Here is an 18493-nt window from a genome sequence, read left to right on the forward strand (position 1 = left end):
AGAACATGTGTCTGTAGCTAGCTTTATGAGTTTGTGAGGTTACGTTCAAGGGTTTTGCGATTGCAGATTGCGGTAAAAGTGTTCGCTCTTAATGGGTGGTTGGTATTAGTTTTCTAGTATTGACGTGAAAGGGTAATTTTTTAGGCTTGTGGGGAAAATTTATTCTGTTTGTCAGTGAGCAAATAAAAAAAAAACAGCGCTGGCGAACAGGTAGCAGGGTTCCCCTCAAATGTTCATTTTGTTCAAACTACCCCACAACAAACAGCCTTTACATATTAAAAATTAGTAAGTTTAATTTCCTGTAATTAAATGCTTAGCTACCCCTCAGACTCTTTCAGTCTAGCTTCTATCTCGTTGACATGTTTCCCAAAGTGCATTTTGAATCTATGGAAACCAACGGAAAGACGTTGGAATTCCTACGAAGCCATGTATAAGGGGCAGTGGCGTCTTTCCATTCCTTCGTTTAACATAGTAAAGCGCCCTCTATAATTTCCATTTTCACGCTCGAGCCGTTATATTAGAGCCATGGACTGAACGTATTTCTCTCGTTTCGTATCTTGTTTATTTGTATATTGCGTATATATGAAAAAGTTCACTGAAAATTCCACAACTGTATTGAATAATGTCAGGGTATGATTGTAGAAGTTGGCGGAGAAAGTTTGGCGAGACGTCAAATGACCATTTTGGCTTTGAAAGTGGGAGTGACCTTCGACAGTCACATTTCAGAATTGTCGTTCAATTGGGTTCATCAGAGTTTTTTGCACTTTAACGTGCTCACTGAAAGTTAAAGGGATAAATATGTACCGCCATTTAAAGTTGCGGTTATGGTTTATTTATAACGAATTAGCACGTTTTTACACAAGGTCCTTTTTGTTGAGTCTAATCTAAGTGTTCTCCTCTATGAATGCCGATCGACTGGTTGTCCATCTTTGCAGAAAATGTTATTATAACTTCAATCACACGATCATTTGCAAAACCCAATTACTTTGTGAGAAATTCTAGGGGACTCAGATTCAAAATTCTGATTTCACTCAAAACACTATTTTTATATCTTCTCGAAAGAGTTTCTTAAGTTTGCTCTTCTGCCTTTCGTGCTCAGAAAATCGAGTGTTGGGACCCACTGCCGACTGATGAAGGCGACAATCGGATGGAGTTGAATTACATCGAGGCATTGGACATGCCGATTCCATTATCACGTCATAGATCGCTAACCAAAGTAAGTGTGAAGACTGATCAATGACTTGGTCGGTAAAGACTAAAATATGCGTGTCCGGTCACGCGACCTATCGTATTCAAGATCCCTAACCCTAAACTTCCCATCTTTTCATCACTGATGATTTTGCCAACTTTTGACTTTTATTGATAGACCGCAGCAAATTAAAAATAAAAAAAATACAATAGTTCCCGTACGACCTATTTCCTGCAGTCATGTTGACAGAAATACGCATGTTTTTGGCCTCAGAGTGTATTGCATGATGGATATATCCCATGAACTATGCAGTGTTTAATTGAAGTTGAAATAGATACATTGCGTTGAAAACTATACTATTGTTTGAAAATTCAGATAAATTCGCACAACCTGTTTGCAAGTCAAGAATGCAATACTTTGATGTGTTCCTGGGCATTTTGATTTAATCGATACCAACATGAACTTAGGGTTAAGTGAGGTAGGAGGAATCGAGGACTAAACCTCCAGAATTTCTGCTTTTTGCAACTCAAGTGCACTGCTGGTACTCGTTTTTGATATTTTACAACTCCTTATTTAGTACTTGCGCCCAAAGGTAAAAATATCAAGTCTGGAGATTAAACTTTTATACACGTCTTAGAATGAATGATAGGCTTCTATGAGTAATCCTATCGGAGATCCCTTGTGTCGTTGAAGTTGTTTTTCGAGTTTTATCGATCGTTCTATAACTCTTACTCCTGTTTGTTTTTAAAAGAGTAACTTTACTCCGACTCATTTGTTGCATTTCTTTGATCTTCAGGGGAGATATGAACTTCTTTATCACCGTCGAAGTTTACGATGGTTCCAGCAATTCTTTGGTGTGATCAACACCAACCGCACTCACGGCTTACGGATACCTGTGCAAGTTTTCCAGGAATACGGTACTTCCTCGAACGCGCAATTCTAAAAATTAACTTAATGGTAAATTCATTGTTTTTGCATTTTTACCATATCGTACATAATTTTTCTCACCAAAGGAAGGATTTTCAGCTATGGAGTCGGCAGTCACACTCTAATACTACCAAGAAAAAAAACATAACAAGCAGTCTTTACTGCTAACTAGATTTCAAGCACAAACTTTCCTTCCCTTAAAACAATAAAACAAACTCGGAAAACATGGATTGCAGAGAATTCGAAGGTGTTCTTGACTATTTTGTTCACTTTTACAGAATTCAATATATTCATAATGCGGTACTCAATATCCGACTAACTGAATGAAGCGCGACGTCAAAAATAACAAAAGTGACTCAAATACCATGAATGCGATCGCATTCGGAAAACTTCAACAATTTACCATGACCACAAGCAAAAGCGCCGCCTATGGTCAGTCTTGTGATATGTCAAATTCTCAATACTAAACATTCTCTCTTCTTTCGTTCGATGTAGTTATTCTTGAGAGGTTATGCAAAAAATGCTGCCGACGACACTGTTCAGAGCCTTAGTTTCCAACCAGATGAGGTGAATGTTACCGTGGTAGATGAGGTTTTCAAGCAATTGTCAGTCTACATTACGAATTGCAACATCGGCATCGCAAGACTTCCTCTGAACAACACGGTTGTGGCTGATGATATTGAATCAATCAGTACAGCCGCTGAAGAACTAGTTATACCTACAAGACCGATGAGCAACACCAATACCTTCTCAACGTCAAACACGGCGACAGACGGGAGTGTGGAAGGCATCGTTTTGGAGCCAACAAATGTTCGCTCTCAGAGGGACACTGGAGTTGAGGTCTCGAGAACTGTTCTGATGGTCATTATTACACAGATGACATTGCACTTTCTTGCGATACGTTTGAAATTTCAATTGTGGCTGACTTGTGAGACGGAACAAAAAACGTTTATCTCGATTGGATATATTTTCCTGACTGAGACGCATTTCAGTTGATGTGTTCTTTCCTTTATATATCTATTAGATAAGTTGTATGTTTATTGAATAGCTTTCTGCTTTTGAACTTGACACTTTCTTGGTGTTCATTCTGCAGCTTCAGGCTCATCGATACCATGTCGACTCCTACAACCACATGAGCGCAAACAGCGTTTACCGATGATATTCGTTAGATGTCCAATCGTCCGCACTGACTGAAAAGAGGCTATCGCATTTGTCCGCCTTTGTATCCCGTATATGACGATGGTTGTGGAATGTTTGATATTGTATCAACATATAAAGAAATGACAATTTACCCTTTGTGAATAATTCATTCCTGCATATTGATCTGTCCTTAAATTTACATTCCTGATTTCCTGAGATAAATTGTAACTATATTAGTTTTGCTCTTAGACTATTAAACACACCTTGTATCACTATTCAAAAGCTCAAAGTGATATTATCAAGCTTTCTCCTACTTGTGTATGAGGGTTTCCATACTTCCTCACAGAACCGTATTACGCTCAGCGTTAAAATTGTGTGTGTTCGGGCGGACGTTGCCTCCTGAGCTTGTATATAGTTCACGGAGAAACCGGAAATACGAAATTTTTCATTTTCGTCCCGTTTGTTAGTGAGTCGGTGAACTTGGGAAAAGAAACAGAATTTGGCTTTCTTTAAAATTCCGCACCGATACTAATTTGCTACTTCAGTGTCACGTGCAAGAGGACCATCAAGCATCAGTCAACAAATATAAAAACTGAATCTTCTTTGCGCAAAAGCATGCACACTTAGGGGCAACATCAAAAGTTCAATGAAGGATAAAAAACAATTCTTTTAGTTTGGGGGTGGGGGTGGGGGGTTGACCTAAAAAAGTTTCTATCCTACAAATCGATTTAAGGTAAAAATTGCCAGGGGAATGAATATTTTGAAAAAATAGAGCAGAAATGCACACTTTCGTGTTGAAGCCAGCGGCCAGCGGGGGGAGTTGTTTTAACACGGTGCAGAGCTGCATCTGGCCTAGTTAGTGTAAACAATGCAGGCTGTTGGCTTCTGTTGCACCATAGACGGTAGTTTCTCTACTGTCTATGGTTGCACTCGGAATTTATAATTGTATTTTGCTACATTTCTGGTGCACGTGTAGTCCGCCTGAATGGAGCAGTGCAGTGTGAACTGAGTTGTTACAACCACCAGGACAGTTGAGATAGTTTTATGCCTCTGGAAGGAGAAACCTGGACTTTATTGTTGTTGTTCTTGTTCATTCATTGATAAACTTCAAGTTTGTTGTTAGTATGTTGTATTTACATTGGATGAAACACAAAGTGTGTTCCCAATCTTAAGCCCCACTAGCTGTATCTTTTAGCATTATTTTTATGATTTTACTTTCAAACTAAAATAAGTTGGTGACAATGTAGTCATTTAGGTCTGTGTACACACTTATTATTAACTACCTGCCGGGGCTATATATGCAATTTTGAACAAGATAAAGATTACACTGCGATTAAATGTTCGCCCAAACATTAAATCACAGCCCCATGCAGAAAAGCTAAAACCCTTGATACTATGCATATCTGCACTGAAATCTTCATATAAACTGCACAGAGTAGTCCAATGTAATGCATAGGGGTGAATGTTTTCAACTGTGACACTGTATGTTCTGATTCCTTTTTAATATTACCAATTTTTGAAAATGCCAGGAAATCAAAATGACCGTTAAAATTTTAATTTACATGTCAAATGTTTCTGAAAGGAATGGTTTCCTAATGCAGTAAAAGTTCATATCTCTTCAGAGGGTAGATTTCAGAAAGGAGAGAATAGGTAGATAATTTGAGGTCAACAAATTTCAAGAGTTACAGCAAGTGGGGCTTTAACGATGCATTACTTTATTTCACCCCTAAATTGACTGATCCTTAGCTTCGCTTTACATAGAAAGAGCCTGGCAACAGGTTCAATATAAGTCAATTAAGTTTCTAGGGGGGGGGGGGGGGTTTCGGGGGAAACTAAGGGAATTAAGTTTTTTATCCTACATTGAACTTTTGACGTCACCCCTTAGTGGTGTTGTTTGTTGCTTACCTATATATCCCGCAATTGCGTTGGTGGGAGGGCATCATGCGTCCGTGTGAGAAATAAACCCAGCCAACTCAGAGTTTCGCTGACCTGGTAGGTTTTAAATCTGAGGACAGTTAACAAAGACTTTTATCATGAGCCATTAGATCTTTGAAGGATGCAGAAAGTCTGCCGAAGACTGAAAAGTGGTGATTTTTGACGAAAAGTAAAAGCTGAAGGCTGACCAAAAAGTGGGTAAATTTAGGGGAAAATAGTATGCAGATTGCCAGAAAACGGAAAAAAGTAATTAGCCAAAATTCGAACTTTCGAAAGCTATCAGTTCAGTGATTCAGACGAAAGCAGTTTCGACTAGATAGAAATTTGAGATTTACATATATACATTTCACCATCTTTTATCATTTTGCCTACATCATAAATTTCAATGCCGTTTGACAAGAACTCGGAGAAGAGTGGTTTTATCGGAAATGGTCATGACCATTAATTCATTTTCGCGATGGTTTCATTGATCATGTCTAAAACCGGGGTCGAATATGTGCATGGTCACCCATTCATTCAGTATCTTTCGACATGTCAAACAATACAAGTAGTATCTCACATCAAACAAAATTCATGAAAAAATGGCCGACTTTGTCCCTTTAAAGGTATACTGTCACCTGTTCCAATTTTGCCACAGTTACCATAGAAAATCTAACCAATCACAAGCGCCCTCACATGGGCATTTTGAATACCAAGGAACGCCCCTATGACCATATATGGGCATATTTGGATTACAGGTGACTGTATACCCTTAATACCCACCAACAATCTCAAAAGTATTTCAAGTACACACTGTCCACAGTACAATAAATTACCCACAATTCTCTTTGATTTGCATCCATGAAGGTTACTTTTCTAAAAACTTTTTCAGTTCTGCATGTAAGCACTAATGTTCAGCATCAGAATAATTGTTAAATAATATCCAGTAAAAGTACGTTTAGAAATTTCAGCAAAAGTTTCAAAATAACCATTAAACAACCATGGAGTCATGTTCTGTAGGTATTACAAATGCCATACTTTTTAGGCGGCAAGTTATGACGAACTGAAGGGGTCATTCTCTGAGAAAACTTAGAATGCAAATTTCTTTTGTCATTTCCATTGGAAAAAAATCCTTTTGTTTCAAAAAACAGATGCAACTGGTCTCCCTACTTTCCATCACATTATTCTGTATGGCTGAAGACACAATCAGTGGAAAATTTTACAAAAATGCTATCTCCTCTCTCAATCTTGCATAATTTTCCAAATCATTTGAAATGAGAATTGAGAAGAATGGTGTTCTTAAAAGTACGTTTTCAGAATTTTTACAACTAGTCTATGAATTTGTTTACACATGGGAGACCTGGTACTGGTAGACTTATCTGGGGAATCTCTGAGGATACAAATCGCAATGAATTATGAGAAATTTACAGTACTGTGCCGTCTAGCTCATAATAATTTTGAAGTCACCTTTTTCCCAATATTAATGCATTCAATCCGCAGAGGTGGTGGCTGTATATGGACATGTCAATGTTCAAGGTCACCTATCCATGGCGGGATTGACCTTTTGATGATCCGCATAGTCACACGCTACCCCGCCCGCGCCACAGTTAGGCCAAACAAAAAAATATGTGCTGTTCCGATTACATGGTTTTCAAAAATAGGGTAGGTAGGTAGGGAAATTTTTTTTATTTTTTTTTTTTTTTCTCAATGTGCATTTTGTACGCGTTCCAACAAACTACCAGTGAACAATTTCCTCATGAAACGCACTCAAATTGAATACCAATATATTAAAATAAAATATTCATCAGTAGAATTGAAGTGTGTGGTTTATTAGACTGCCATGGAAATTGATATGGCTGAATAATAATTCTTTGACACGAAAGTGAACTGTTTATCTAAAGGTAAATCCTCAGCTTTTAGCAGTCACTCGCAAGAAAAACGCACATGCTTTACGTTGAAGTTGTTTGTAGCCTCGCCAACCTGTATATTTGTCTGTTGTACTTACAACCACGCCCCAGCAGCATCACTGGCACATTCAACTTGAATAGAATACATTTTACATTCAGAAAAACCGGATGGTGTTCCTCCAAAATTTCTTCGAATGTTCGGTTCTGTTTAACAGAAGATAAAAATCGACCTTTCTTCACCATGATCGCATTTGCGAAACAAAATTGAGTACACGTTATGTCCATCGCGAGTCACCATTTTGTTTGAGACGAGGCCTGCTATAAGTAGGCATACCAGGCCCTTTTTTGTTCTCGGTTAAACTTACTGAATTGTATGTTTTCTTGAAGATCTTGTCTCAGGATTCAAAAAACTGTTTGAATAATGGTTCTATCTTGTCTACTTCCAGGGTTACGATTTTTTTAGAATCGATTTTTTGACAAAAGGTCAAAAAATTTCAACATATGGCTGAGAGTCATTTTGTGGGTATCCCTATGAAAAAATATAGTTGTATAATAACATTAATTCTCTAACTAATCTGCTTTAAAATACTTTTTGTGCAATATATTGTAAGAGTACGGTATAAGGAGCTTTGTTTTCTTTACACAGAGACTTGAAAATGCCAAAAATTTTGTGAGACAGAGTTGAAAATTAATTGGAAGGCACCGTGTTACGTGTATACTACCAGTCAAAAAGCTATTTTTCGCCATTTTCAAACTACTGTAATTTTCAGAGTTTTTAAGCTAGCTCTGTCAAATTTGGACAGTTAAACTTGAGTAATAACAATTAGATCTGTAAAATTTCTTAAGTGTTACATTTGAGAAATTCTGATATTCAAAAAACCAAAAATCATAGGAATATGAATAAAATAAGTCATTGTTCAACTGATCAACTCACAGTACAGAATAATCCCCCTGGAGCTGTCCTTTTTTACACAAGAATATTACTCCCCCCTAAAAAGCTGTCATCTTGTTGTAGTCAATTTTCCTTTAGCATTGAAATCTAGAGCCAGGGTTATGATTTTTTCCTTTCCTTTCCTTAGATTTTTCATTCTCTCTTCATTTGCCCGTCTTTCAACTTGTCTTGTTTATCAATTCCCGATTCCTGCACTACCCCTATCTGTCATTTTCCCCAGTTTACGTTTAAGGTTGTTTACATACATTATTATAATAATAACCATGGCATTCTGACTTTATTCCCATACCGGTACATCATTGAAAGAGTATTCATTTCTGTTGTCAAATATCATTTTGTAAATTTTGTGTAACATCAACAGATGAAAATGAACACAGTTAATGTTCGCAAAACTACAGGGTACCAGGGTTAATGTTTGAAAACAGCTGATTGTAGCGTTGGCAGTTGGGGCTGTTCAACGAAGTACGTACGTACGGCAAAATTCACGGTAAATTCCGAACGCACAGATTTTGAAACTACACTCAGTGTGACAGTTTTCGGACGACCTCAGTTTTCGGACATTTAGTGACATGCTGTTAGTTACACTCACTTCGCTCCGTATCGATAGCGTTTTACTGGTCGTGTGACCTCATATTAAGTAAGGTGACAATGTTGTCTTGTTTTCGATAGTTTTTTTGGTAGAAGCTATTGAGTTCGCTACGAGCGGCGGTCACAAATTGTAACTGAAATTTTGACTAAAGTCCTGATTTAGCATTGAATTTTGAATGTGGGGGAGAATAATGATTTTGAAAATATTCTTTCCATTGTTCACTACGATTGCATGTAGTTTTAACGAAAACTGTGCAGTTCTTTCTAGGAAAAAAAGTAGATTTAATGAACGTAAGAAGTGTACAAGTTTTCGGACAGACAATATTTAGCATGTGTAAACGTAGTAAGTGACTTACCGCGTAAAAACTTGACAGGTAAATAATTCCATACGATGAAATATACTCGCTATTTTTATTAAATAATGCCTGTGCGATTTTAATACAAACAAAATATGCAATTGAAACAATTATAAGTAATACTCACTGAACAAACTTAGCGAAGTTAGCCACCGTACGATACAAGGTGCCGAAAGCAACACACACAGAGGCAGCCCGTGTCCGATATCCAGCGCTATAGACGTCGAAATATAGTTGAGCCGTCCATGGATTAAACATAACTAATTATCATGAAATATTCTTATATACAGTTTTCTAAACACATCGAAATTAAAAATTGGTGGTTTGAAGTTTCAAATTATCAATACTTAGCTCCTAATCACATTCCAAACACGACGTCCGATTTCTGGGATTGCAGTCCGATTACTACGCCATCGACATGGGGTCAAATTTTGGCAACTTTGACCCGAAATATCACTCCCGTCGTATCAACTGAGTTTGAGAATAACCACAATAAAGTTTCGAAAGGTATGGTAATAAGATTTCGTATTGCTGGTCATTTACGAAACGACTTTAGGCGAAATTTACTACCCTGTCCGAATTCTGTCACACTGAGTGTACTTCCACACATTGTCCAGAACTGACCTTAACACACAGTTTTTGGTGTACGGGTTTATATTGTAATGATAGAATGACTATAAAAAGTAAAATTGACCAAAATTTTGCTCGATTCACTATCACAAAACACTTCCGGGTTTTCACTTGGCCTGCATGGCCGCGCTGTGCATGGCGCGGTTCGGAAATGACAACAACAAGGTAAATGAAAGATTACATCAAAAAACGGCCGTGAAAATGCTTCAAACTTTCCACAAATTTAATATAACAGTTGCTGTTTGGTATACTAACTCCGATCACTGAAAATTGTCCCTGCATTTTAGCGAAAACCTACCCACAAAACGCCGTTTAGGCACTGAACAACATACTGTAACGAGCCATTCCATTCTAACATAGGAAGTAGTGGCCTGAGAAATGTGCGTGCCGCAGTACGGCACGCTGCAGCGCTGTATGGCGAAAATAATGCTGGATTTTGAGCGCTAATTTTAAAATGACACGATATTTTTTTCTTTATTTTCAAAAAAAATCCCATGGTAGAACGAGCAGTTGAATTGGAATTTTTTTTATCAATAATTTTATTGAATTAGACCCAACACTTTTTGAGATACAGCAGTTTGAAAACCGGACACCGTTCGGTGTGCAACAACTGTCAGTGTCGATGTCATCATGTCGCAAGTTTTCATGAGCGTCTGGCATCACTTCTAGAAGAATGACGTATTAGTTCTCGCGTGATTCGCGCTATTTGTCATAGTTCTCGCGTGATTTCATGCGTTTCACGTTTTTTCATACCGTTATTTTTACTTCCGGGTTTACGAGGCTCTAAAAAGTCTAGGGTCGGGGGGGTTAAAATTGGGTTGGGTCGGGTAATCGGAACAGCACATATTTTTTTGTTTGGCCTTAGCTGCGTTTCCACAGCTAGATAGCTACCACCCCTCGGAGTTCAAGTTTCTGGTTGTAATAGAATCGCCGAGGCCGGTGTTGGTGATTGTCATTGACTCTATTTGACCTCTTTCATCCTTTCATCGGCTGCGCACGTGCGACATCTTCGCATACAGTCGTCTACAATACACTGATGTCAAAATGGACAAAGCTGTTATCTTGCTTTTATGTCCGACCGATAGGGACGAATCTTACGCCTCATTTATAGAGGCATTACCTCAGAGGGTTCTGGATGCTTTCAATTTTCGTGTGGCGAACCGCGGAGAATGGCGCGATGGCTGGACCTCGTTAAGTACGTGAAGGCGTGTGAAGATATTGTAGAAAGAGAAAACATTGACCAAGTTATTTGTTTCACCGATGTTGGTGCCTCCGTAAAAGCCGCCCTAGTCGACAAGTACTCCCACTTGCGGGGACCGTCGATTGAATCCGTGGGCCTAGCTATCCACAAGTACTATACCCGTCAACAGTTAGAATCTCCTGAAGTTTCATTGAAGCACACAGTTGTCGATGTTGATACCATCCCTGAAGGTCACTTGTCTGATGTTTTGGACATTGTTGGCATGCCGGCTTTCTTCAAACCCTGCACTGGAACGGCATCGTTTGGGGTCAGCGAAATCAAGACTCTACGCGATCTTTATGAGCAGATAACCCAATGCCGCAATGTCAGCGGCAACCAACACCTTTTTGAGCCTTTCTTTTGCCGATACTTGAACTTGAGAGACTACCCCTTATTTGCCCATAATTGTGCAATTATCGAAGAGCTAGTGAAAGGCGCAAAGACTCTGACAGTGGACGGTTTTGTCTTCAACAGACAGATACTCCACAGGGCCATATTCGAAAACGTGTATTGGAAAAGTCACCCTTCGGCGTTTATGGGTGTTGTGTACCCTCCGTCCAGCGACGTCAGTGGTGAGACGGAGACGCGTCTTTGGAACGTGTTTGATCTTGTGGTCGGTAAAGCCGTAGAGAAAGGCTTTGACAATCAGTTCATCGACGTGGAAGTATTTCTGAAACCGAATGGAGATGTTAAGGTCATGGAGGTCAACCCTCGAATGTTTTCCCAGGCGATACCACTGTACAGGATGTGCCTAGAAGATGGTGATCCACTGGTAGTTACCCTGGACAGCAACGTCGGAAAGCAGCCGAAAACCTGCTCTTGGAACGGTTACCATGGCATTAATGGCTACGTCATCACATTCGGCTCAGGGAAAGTGGAAGAACTGTTTGATTTTGAAGAAGCAAGGAAAATGCCGGGGGATGTTTTACCACGCTTTTCCCCTGGAGATGTGATTGGTTATCAGGAGCTGAAGGGTGTAATCTTGCGTTTGTAAATATCAGAGAGAAATGTCGTAAAGGTATGTGTTTGTCACCATTCAATTTCTCATGTCATTTTTTTTCCTCTTTTATTAATTTTTTTATTATTATTATTATTTTTCATGTCATTTTTGTAGTTTGATTATCAAATTAGCTATCGTACTATCGTCGGAAGAACGAGGCCCCACGCCAATATGAAAATGGCGCAAACTGTGATTCATTAACACATTTTTGGACACCGTGGTGCGAAGCACCAAAGGTGTCCTATGTCGCCACAATGTCTGTGTGTGTGTCCGTCTGTCCGTCTGTCCGTCCGTCTGTCCGTCTGTCCGTCCGTCCGTCCGTCCGTAGACAGATTTTGTTCCACTCATAACTTAAGAACCCTTAGGTCCAATGTCATGCAATTTGGTATTTGGTATTATCATGATGAGACTTAGATCTGATTAGATTTTGGTGGGTGTGGCTTATTTATTAATTGCTCATTTGCATATTTTATGACTTTTTTCGTTCACGCAGATATCTCAGAGACGCCTGGAGCGATTTCGTTCAAACTTGGTAAAAGGATAGTACTCTACCTCATACAGATGCACGTTGATTTGTTTCACAATGTGATCAAATTTGGCCGTGTTAGAGGACTTTTTAGTTTTCGCCTCCATAGACTCCCCTGTATAAGGCAATCCATAGACTCCCATGTATAAGGCAATCCATAGACTCCCATGTATAAGGCAATCCATAGACTCCCATGTATAAGGCAGTCCATAGACTCCATGTTTAAGGCAGTCCATAGACTACCATGTATAAGGCAGTCCATAGACTCCCATGTATAAAGAAGTCCATAGACTCCCATGTATAAGGCAATCCATAGACTCCCATGTATAAGGCAATCCATAGACTCCCATGTTTAAGGCAGTCTATAGACTCCCATGTATAAGGCAGTCCATAGACTCCCATGTATAAGGCAGTCCATAGACTCCCATGTATAAGGCAGTCCATAGACTCCCATGTATAAGGCCAAGAAAAATAAAAATTTAGTTTCTCATCGTATTCATATTGCAAAAGGATGCAGTGACACAGTTTTTAGTCCCCACAGATAAAGTCCAGGGGGCTCATAGATTGGGTCATGTCAGTCCGTCAGTCCATCCATGTGAGTCCATCCGTTCACGCAGATATCTCAGACGCTTTGACAAAATGTCATGTGACCTTTGACCTCAAATATACATATTTGTCCATAACTCGGTAACCACAAGTGCTAAACCTTTCATATATGGTATGATGGGACACCCTATGATGCCACATATTGTACCTCATTAATTATGTGCATATCTAATTTTGAGCGAGCCAATAGAGCCAGAGGTCTGATTTTTGGTATGTACGGATAACTTAGCAATGCTATTTTTTTGAGAAAATGTCACGTGACCTCAATTACCTTTGACCTCAAATATACATATTTGTGCATAACTCAGTAACCACAAGTGCTACACCCTTCATATTTGGTATGATGGGACACCTTATGACGCCACATATTGTACCTCATTAATTATGCACATATCTAATTTTGAGCGAGCCAATAGAGCTAGAGGTCTGATTTTTGGTATATAGGGATAACTTAGCAATAGAATTATTCTGACAAAATGTCACGTGACCTCGGTGACCTTTGACCTCAAATATACATATTTGTCCATAACTCAGTAACCACAAGTGCTACACCCTTCATATTTGGTATGATGGGACACCTTATGACGCCACATATTGTACCTCATTAATTATGCACATATCTAATTGTGATGTTGTCTTTTCTCGGAGTGGTATAAATCAAATGTGGATATTAAAGAATTCGAAGGAACTCTTGGAAAATTTGAAATCAAGATCTGTTTCAAAAATAACATCTATTAAAACTTTCGATTTTTCCACATTGTATACCACAATACCACATGATAAATTGAAAGAACGCTTGAAAAACATCATCAACCAAGCATTTTTCTACAAAAAACGGTTCACGCCGTTACAAATATGTGGTATTAGGGTATAATTCTACATATTTTGTTAAAAATACAACTAATGCTAAAGTGTTTTATACCGAGAAAGACATTATCAGTATGCTTGATTTCCTCATTGACAACATATTTGTTGAATTTGGAGGACACATTTTCCAACAGTGTATAGGAATTCCCATGGGCACTAACTGTGCTCCCTTACTTGCCGACTTATTTCTGTTCTCATACGAGGCAGAATTTATCCAGAACCTTATCAAGCAGAAAAAGGTCTCTGTAGCTCGTACTTTCAACCTACATTTAGATACATAGACGATGTTATTTCATTGAATAACTCTGAATTCAGTAAATATCTCGCTATGATTTATCCTCCAGAATTGGAGATTAAAAAACTACAGAAACGGCCTCTTCTGCTTCATATCTGGACATTTTACTTGAATTTGACTCCAATGGTCACCTTTCTACTAGGCTATATGACAAGAGAGATGATTTCAACTTTAGTATAATTAATTTTCCACACCTCATTAGTAATATTCCACTCTCACCTGCTTATGGGGTATACATTTCCAGCTTATACGATATGCAAGAGCATGCAGTTCATATGGTGATTTTGTAGAGAGACATGGCCATCTCTCTTTCAAACTGTTAAATCAAGGTTACACCAGAGCAAGACTTGTCTCTACATTCAAACGCTTTTTTGGCAGGTATCGCAAGCTGGTAGATAAATACAATATCTCTCTTCGACAAATGATCACTGATGGCATCGGTGACATGGGCCTTAGTTAGTGACCACTACCTATCTGACTTACAGATTGATATATGGCGGGTGCCACATGTGGGGCAGGATGCGCTTACTATTTTCGAAACACCTGACATCACTTCTTGGTCTTTTGGCCAGAGGTCCATATATCTTTCTTTCATGAATTTGACTTTGTTTGTACCGTCTATTTACTGTCTGTTCTGTGCTGTTTTGTGTCTATGTTTACAACTATTGTCTTACAAATTTTGACCTAGTGTTATTGGATTATGGATTGGTATGATTGCGATTATTTTGAGCGAGCCAATAGAGCTAGAGGTCTGATTTTTGGTATATAGGGATAACTTAGCAATACAATTTTTTTGACAAAATGTCACGTGACCTCGGTGACCTTTGACCTCAAATATACATATTTGTCCAAAACTCAGTAACCACAAGTGCTACACCCTTCATATTTGGTATGATGGGACACCTTATGACGCCACATATTGTACCTCATTAATTATGCACATATCTAATTTTGAGCGAGCCAATAGAGCTAGAGGTCTGATTTTTGGTATATAGGGATAACTTAGCAATACAATTTTTTTGACAAAATGTCATGTGACCTCGGTGACTTTTGACCTCAAATATACATATTTGTGCATAACTCAGTAACCACAAGTGCTACACCCTTCATATTTGGTATGATGGGACACCTTTTGACGCCACATATTGTACCTCATTAATTATGCACATATCTAATTTTGAGCGAGCCAATAGAGCTGGAGGTCTGATTTTTGGTATATAGGGATAACTTAGCAATACAATTTTTTTGACAAAATGTCACGTGACCTCGGTGACCTTTGACCTCAAATATACATATTTGTCCATAACTCAGTAACCACAAGTGCTACACCCTTCATATTTGGTATGATGGGACACCTTATGACGCCACATATTGTACCTCATTAATTATGTGCATATCTAATTTTGAGCAAGCCAATAGAGGTAAATGTATGATTTTTAGTATATAGGGACAGACTATAGGATAGAAATTTTTGACAAAATGTCATGTGACCTCGATAACCTTTTACGTAAAATACACGATTATGTCAATAAATAAGTAACCACAAGTGCTATGTCCTTTATATTTAGTAGGATGGGAGACCTTATGACAACACATGCTTTACCTCGTTAATTATGCCCATATATAATTGTGGGCAAGCCAATAGAGCTAGAGGTCTGAATTTTGGCATATATGGATTAATTAGCAATACAATGGTTTTTTTTTTCAAAATGTCACGTGACCTTGATGACCTTTGACCTTGAATATGCATATATATGCATAACTCAGTAACCACAAGTTCTTTACGCTTCAATTTTGATAGGATAGTAGACCTTAAGATGTCACATCTTGTACCTCATTTATTATGCACATATGTATTTCTTGGCTGGCCAATACAGCTAGAGGTCTGATCTTTTTCCCGATTTAGAACCATAACTTAGACATGCCTCTTGTTTCAAAATGGGAACAATGACATCGACCTATGTGTCCATAGATCTGAACATATACACTCCAGTGATACTTCTTAATGACCTCATTTCCCTGCCCCATCAAGACTAATACTCCTATTACAAGTGGGGACTATGTCAATGTCAATGACTTGTTACTTCTATACAGAATATTATCTCACATAGTGAGTGTCTGAATATTATTCTGAATTGTATTCCAAAGCACATTCTGAAAGCACTCTTCTGGAATATACAGAATATTATCTCACATAGTGAGTGTCTGAATGTTATTCTGAATTGTATTCCTAAGCACATTCTGAAAGTAACTCTTCTGAAAATTTCACATTCTTTGCCACTGCACCATCTCCCTAATACATACTGATGACCCACGGTGTCCACTCAAGTCTCACTTTGATTTCAATACAAAACTAGCTGTACCTGTGCATTTATTTGGGTTTGACATTTAATATGAATTTACTACACTAGAATACGGTGATAAGGAAGGCATTTGTGTACGAGAAATTTAATTTTGGAATGTCACCCAATTTTATTTTCACTATACATTATTATCTATGGCACAATCGTTTTGTGTATGTTTGTAAATTCAATCCACTAGAATAGGGAATTAGAAGTGCTTAGCTGTGCAACAAATATGGTATTGAAATTTCGTCAAAGATATTCGTATGTTATACAATGAGTCTCGTGGGCTAACTAAAACAAATCAATTTCAAACTAGTATATCTGTTAAATTGACCAGTTTGTGTCAATGTCTTTCAGTAGCCCACTGTCTACCTCTTCTGTACATTAACAGTCATTTCTCACATTTTACGGACAGCACTATAGTATTCACCGTGACAAGATTTATCGGCGTGATGATTTGCATTAAATGAAAAGACAGAGGCCCCCTCTTAGCACTCTGGAATTTCTCAAGGCCTTCCCCCTGAATAACCATTTTTTATGGCCTCCTAAATTTTCTCTTACCCCTTCCATAGTCAGTATAAGCGAGATTCGTTAATTGAACTCCTTCTCTGAGTATGCAACAATGGATATATGATAATTAGATTGGAGTGGAATAATCTCAGTTACGAGGCGAGACAATTGTGTTGCGAAATTTAGGGTCAATGACCTGTTTACTCCGATTGCTTAACATGGCCTTTATCTGCCACGTGCATCAATCTTTGAAGTTTCCTTACTTCACACAGTATTCTACATTTTATTTTATAGACATGCTGAAGCGATACCTAGACATCTGCAAGAAGTTACTGAAGAAAAAAGAGTACAGTCCTAATCTGACTGTCGAATTGAATTTATGACCAGCAAATGGGCGATAGCAGTTGGAATTCCTTGCAAAACCGTCGACTCTGCTTCCGTGCTTATGACCTTCGCCCTGCAAATAGGATCCGTGGCTAATGGGCGGCCATGTGAAAATCGAACTTATCTCGAGGAGAAAAATATCGTTTTTGACGTTATTTCGAATGGCAGCCAGCGGTAGAAATGGGACAGGGAACGGTGAAAATAGAATATAGCGTTTTGCCGCACTCTGTTATCGACAATAATAATTGTGCTTAATTCGAAATCATACATTGTCAGTGAAAATAGGAAATAGAAAAACTGAGGGCAAATTTCAGTATTCACTTGATTTAGCATACGTACAACTAGCAGAAAATCAATAAAATTAAGTTTAATTTCTAATATTAACCTATTGAATGTTACTTCTGTAAACAGGTGAGATTGCCACAGATTGATTTTCGACCAAAATGTTTGCATCTTGTGTTAATTACTTTTTAAATTTCATGTTGAATTTTTAACCATTCTTTTGTAACAATTTTAAACTTTAATCAACAGTTGTTACAATATCAGGAACATCACCCAGGGCTCGAAATTATCGGTAGTCCCGTGTCCACAGCTACCAAAACCCATGAAATTGTAGCCCACACTGACTACCAAAGTCTAGGACATGATATTACTTAATGGGCGAGATGACCGACGCTCATACAGTCAACCCAGCCGGACGCAGAAAGGCCAGACTATGACTTTGTTAAGCAAATTAAAAGGCAACAGTGCAGTCGAATTTATTATGACAAACTTTCAATAAAGTATTATCTGAACTGATGTACTTGGATGACAGGCTCGGGAAATGATCGCCAATGAATATTTATTGTCATAGTTATTTAAGGTTCCAAGACAAGAAATTGACCATTTTAAACTAACAATTCTCTAGTGCTTAATAAGCTCAGAACCCTCAATGTACCAATGACAATTAAACACAAAGTTATTCAAACTGCAAAGAAAAAGCTGTCGGGCCATCCACAAATTACGCTTTCCGAAGTGTACGAGATCATCCCATGATACAACCCTTGGCAGGGCCTGTACAAGCAGAATTTCTGTCTGTATCAAGTAGCCTTGATCACTTGAACACTAAAATAGTCAC

At 38.3% G+C, this 18493-nt stretch overlaps 1 protein-coding gene across 2 annotated transcripts in view; it reads left to right on the plus strand.

The window, feature by feature from the left end:
- The window catches only part of LOC139119711 (uncharacterized), a 48164-nt gene extending 29986 nt beyond the window's left edge, over positions 1-18178 (plus strand). Inside the window, exons 1-2 of one of the 2 annotated variants that reach the window (XM_070683575.1) lie at positions 10332-11861; positions 17287-18178. In XM_070683575.1, the coding sequence (XP_070539676.1) occupies positions 10773-11837 (1065 nt within the window). In that variant the 5' untranslated portion in view covers positions 10332-10772 and the 3' untranslated portion in view covers positions 11838-11861; positions 17287-18178. Of the gene's footprint in view, positions 1-10331; positions 11862-17286 lie in introns of those variants that run through there. The other variant, XM_070683572.1, reaches the window with a different exon arrangement.
- The last annotated feature ends 315 nt before the right edge of the window (positions 18179-18493 follow it).

The sequence above is a fragment of the Ptychodera flava genome, chromosome 20 (genome assembly GCF_041260155.1).
Source record: "Ptychodera flava strain L36383 chromosome 20, AS_Pfla_20210202, whole genome shotgun sequence".
Classification (NCBI taxonomy): domain Eukaryota; kingdom Metazoa; phylum Hemichordata; class Enteropneusta; family Ptychoderidae; genus Ptychodera; species Ptychodera flava.